General features: G+C 65.8%; 1 protein-coding gene across 1 annotated transcript in view; it reads left to right on the top strand.

Moving 5' to 3' along the window:
- ABR (active BCR-related) overlaps window positions 1–4,152 on the top strand; it is a 37,300-nt gene that overhangs the window by 20,119 nt on the left and 13,029 nt on the right. Inside the window, exons 7-16 of the mRNA XM_009328662.1 lie at window positions 27–116; window positions 1,127–1,215; window positions 1,359–1,534; window positions 1,864–1,916; window positions 2,073–2,213; window positions 2,555–2,676; window positions 2,799–2,964; window positions 3,099–3,221; window positions 3,296–3,371; window positions 3,515–3,619. Coding sequence (XP_009326937.1) covers window positions 27–116; window positions 1,127–1,215; window positions 1,359–1,534; window positions 1,864–1,916; window positions 2,073–2,213; window positions 2,555–2,676; window positions 2,799–2,964; window positions 3,099–3,221; window positions 3,296–3,371; window positions 3,515–3,619 — 1,141 coding nt within the window. The remainder of the gene's footprint in view (window positions 1–26; window positions 117–1,126; window positions 1,216–1,358; window positions 1,535–1,863; window positions 1,917–2,072; window positions 2,214–2,554; window positions 2,677–2,798; window positions 2,965–3,098; window positions 3,222–3,295; window positions 3,372–3,514; window positions 3,620–4,152) is intronic.

Below are 4,152 nucleotides of genomic sequence, written 5' to 3'. Positions count from 1 at the left end.
GGGCTTGACCCCCCATCTCTCCGCAGCTGGAGAGAAGAGGCACCGGGCATCCCCGCCTGCTGATGCGTGGCCCCATGCTGCCCGCCTGTGGGTCCCGGGCTGGCGTGACTATGCCGGCAAGGAGCCCAGTGCTCCTCCCTTGTGCCGGGACAGCCCCACCCAGGGCTCCCCGGTGCTTTGCATGTGCCTGTAGCGATTAGGGTCCATCCGCGCCGCGGGTCTGGGGTGGGGAAAGGGGGGGGGAAACCCTCTGCCCACTCTCCATCCCAGAGCAGGGCTGTCACCGGTTTTGCCCGCTGGCATGGAGTCGTGGGGGATGCAGCCTCCCATTCGGGGTCCAGCCCCATGTCCTCACCTCCCGAGCAGAGACCTCCTGCTTGCCAGGACAGGGGGTCCCTCTCTCAGGACCGGCCGCCATGAGGCAGCACCCTCCGGGGGAATGGGAGCACCTCCTGGGATGGGAGCCCCCCGTGGCTCATAGCGCAGGGTGGGGCGGGCAGCACCTTTCCCTCCTCTCCCCCAGCCCGAAGCCTGGCCCTGCTTGGCCGCAGCAGTTTGGGGAAGTGGTCTGAAGTGAAGGGAAAATGCAGAGGTGTCGGCCTGGGTGTAAGCAGCCCAGGGAGACATGCGAGCGGACGGGTACGGGGAGCAGCACCGTGGTTGTGCTCTGTGCCTTCGCCCACCCAAAGAGCCAGGAAGGAGGAGGGTCCAGCTGCTTGGGGTGAAACATGCCTCTGAAGAGCCCCTGGGGCCAGTTTCCCACTGGGAGGGTGTGCAGCAGGAGAAAGGGGGTGTCTGTACCCCGTGTGTGGGGCAGCTCAGCCCCCCCTGCCCTGGATGGAACTGCACATGCAGGGATGGGGGGCTGCAGGGAGGGGACACGGGGCAGCGGCGTTGGGATGATGCCTCGGCCCCTGGGGTCTCTGTAGGTGGGGGTTTTGCTGCTGACGAGCAGGCTGGGTTCCCCTTGCACCCAGGGCCAGGCAGGGCAGGGAGATATGGGGTGCTTCATGGGGTGGCAAAGCCCCACGAGGGCAGGTGGTGACAGGACCCGCCGCTAAGCCAAAAGGGAAACTGAGAAAGCTGCCAACTGTTGGGGGTGACAAGCGGCTCTTCCGTGCCACAGCCACCGCACGGCAAGCTGGCGGTGCTGGAGCCCGCGCTGCGCCTGGGGAGGTCCTTCAACCCAGAGGGGGATGTGCTGACACAGTTGCGGTGGGGACGTCCCGCAGCTGGCGGCAGTTGGGGCAGAGCAGTGTTCGTGACGACCCCTCCGGCTTTGCCACCCGTGACCTGTGGCAGCAGAGGGGAGGAGGACATGGTGTCTGGGTCGGTGTCCCCATCGTGCCCCGTCCCAGGGCAGGGACAGACCTTGCCAGCACGGGGCCGTGGCTGGAGCAGAGCACCATGCGGGAAGTGCCACGCGGCAAGCGCCATGCGGCAGTTGTCCGGGCTTGTAACCCCAGCGGGGACCTCACAGGCGCCCGTGCTGCTGGCGAAAACCCTCAGGCGCAGCCCCGAAATCAAGATGCACGTCGGGCAGCTGCCAGCACTGGGCTCTGCCCTTGCTCCGCACACCAGCCCGGCCATGGTTTCTCCTGCCTCTGGCGCAGCAGGGCATGGGGCTGCGGCATTGAGCCTTGGCTCACCGCTGCTCTGGGCAGTAACGTGACGGTCCAGCTGTTGCTGGCTCTGTGCAGAACGGACCCCAGATGCTCGCCCAGGGCTCCATGCAGACCTGGGGGTCTCTGGGCATGTGGTCTCCCCTCCTTGCCCCTGTGGGGTGCGGTGCTGGCTCTCGTGGGTGGGAGAGGGGCCGGGGCCCCGGCAGCGGGTGGCTACTGACACCTCCTCTCCCCACAGCGCTGCTGTACAAACCCATCGACCGGGTGACGCGGAGCACCCTCGTCCTGCACGTGAGTGTGATGCCAGTCCCGGGGTGGCGGGGGGCTCTGCCCCCGTTGCTCCTGGGGACCCACAGCCATGGAGAGTGTTGCTGGGGGGTCTCCAGGGTGGGTGCTGCAGGCAGGGCAGTGCCCTCGGGCCGCTCACCCACGCCTGTCCCCTTTCAGGACCTCCTCAAGCACACCCCAGCCGACCACCCCGACTACCCGCTGCTCCAGGACGCCCTCCGCATCTCGCAGAACTTCCTCTCCAGCATCAATGAGGACATTGATCCCCGGAGGACAGCGGTCACCACCCCCAAGGGGGAGGTGAGGCAGCGGGGAGGGCAGTGCCTGGGCACAGGGTGAGGACTGAGCCCTCTGCCAACCCCTGGCTGGTGTCTCCACCCTGAGGAGCTCCATGGTGCTTGGCCAGGAGATGGAGGGTTTCCTCTAGATGCAGTCCTGGGTGCAAGGTTAGGGCTCTACCTGGTCCTTGCTGCTTGCTGGCACCATACTGAGAGTATGGGACCCAAAACAGTACCCAGAGGACATGGACCTTCCCATGTCCCTGTTGATTTAGCCATGGAGAGGGACAGGAGCATCCGTCCCCTGCAGTTTGTTGGCTTTTGCTCTCTGCCCGCTCTCACGCCAGCCCTGCTGCCCCGCAGACCCGGCAGCTTGTCAAGGACGGCTTCTTGGTGGAGCTGTCAGAGGGCTCACGGAAGCTGCGGCACGTCTTCCTCTTCACCGATGTGCTGCTCTGTGCCAAGCTGAAGAAGACGGCGGTGGGGTAAGGAGGGTGCTGGGCATCGGGGGGGGGGGATGTGTCACAACCTCCCTGTCCTCTGGCAGGCAGAGGGACGTGCCAGGAGGGGGGTCAGGCATCACTCAGCGCCCGTTCCCCGGCCGCAGGAAGCACCAGCAGTATGACTGCAAGTGGTACGTGCCCCTGGCCGACCTGGTGTTCCCCTCACCGGAGGAGTCGGAGCACTGCCCACAGGTCCACGTCATCCCCGACCACGAGCTGGAGGACATGAAGATGAAGATCTCGGCCATCAAGAGCGAGGTGCAGAAGGAGGTGAGAGGAGGGTGTGGGTGGTTGGGGAGGGCGTGAGACCTGCTGCCGGGTGGGTGCCTTCCTGTGGGGTCAGGGATGGGACATGGAGGGGCTGGGGGCACCTGCGAAAGCTCCTGTCCACTCCCCCTCTCCAGAAAGCCAACAAGGGGCAGAGCCGGGCCATCGAGCGCCTCAAGAAGAAGATGTTTGAGAACGAATTCTGGCTGCTCCTCAACTCACCCGCCATCCCCTTCCGCATCCACAACCGCAATGGGAAGGTGAGGAGCACAGGCTGGGGGCCGGGCTCAGCCCTCCTGGCGCACAGCCTGCTGCATCACTCTCTCTCTTGCAGAGCTACCTCTTCCTGCTGTCGTCCGACTACGAGAGGTCTGAGTGGAGGGAGGCCATTCAGAAACTGCAGAAAAAGGGTAAGTTTGGGGCTGCCAAGGCCCTCTTGGGGCTCTTGGCCCCCCCAGGGACCATGAGGAGGTCCCGCAGGATCACAGCCTGCTCGGTCCTTGGGCCAGCACTGGCTGCATCCCTCTGAAGCTCCTCTCCTGTCCTCTCCCAGACCTCCAGGCCTTCGTCCTGAGCTCGGTGGAGCTGCAGGTGCTCACGGGATCCTGCTTCAAGCTACGCACCGTCCACAACATCCCGGTCACCAGCAATAAGGATGGTGAGTGTCTGCTGGGCTGGTGGGTCCCTCTTTGCCTCCAGGTGATGCCGGTGAGGAGCTGCGGGGTCCCTCAGCTGGCGTGTGGTCCCTGCTCCGGGACCCTGGCTGGGCAGGGGGACAGCTACCCACCAGGTGGCACTGCTGGAGCAGAGTCGGGCTCCCAGGCAGGGCAATCCTGGCTGCAACGTGGGGCTGCTTTTGGGGTCTCTCCAGCGACCCCATGGGCTGGGCAGGACCAGGGTCTCCCCAGGGTGAGACCCAGCCAGCCCTACTGGGAACCTCCCCCAGGGCTGTCCAGCAGCAGGAGAGCTCAGGGTGTCCGGCAGGGATGATCAGCAACGAGGGATATGTGTCCTCTTCCAGACCTTGGGGACGGCCCTCCGGGGGGTTGGGGACATTGGGGTGTCACCACAGGCACCTTGTGTTCACGGTGGCAGAGGCTGCCTCGGGGACAGCCAGCCCGCATGCTGGCCCCGGGGCGCGGGAGGTGGCAGCCGAGCCCCGCTGCCGCCTCTGCTCTCCCCGCCCCCGAC

Source organism: Pygoscelis adeliae, unplaced genomic scaffold (genome assembly GCF_000699105.1).
Source record: "Pygoscelis adeliae isolate BGI_AS28 unplaced genomic scaffold, ASM69910v1 Scaffold347, whole genome shotgun sequence".
NCBI classification, from domain to species: Eukaryota; Metazoa; Chordata; class Aves; order Sphenisciformes; family Spheniscidae; genus Pygoscelis; species Pygoscelis adeliae.
Note: the sequence above shows the minus strand (reverse complement) of the source record. Positions and strands in the feature narration are given on the sequence as shown.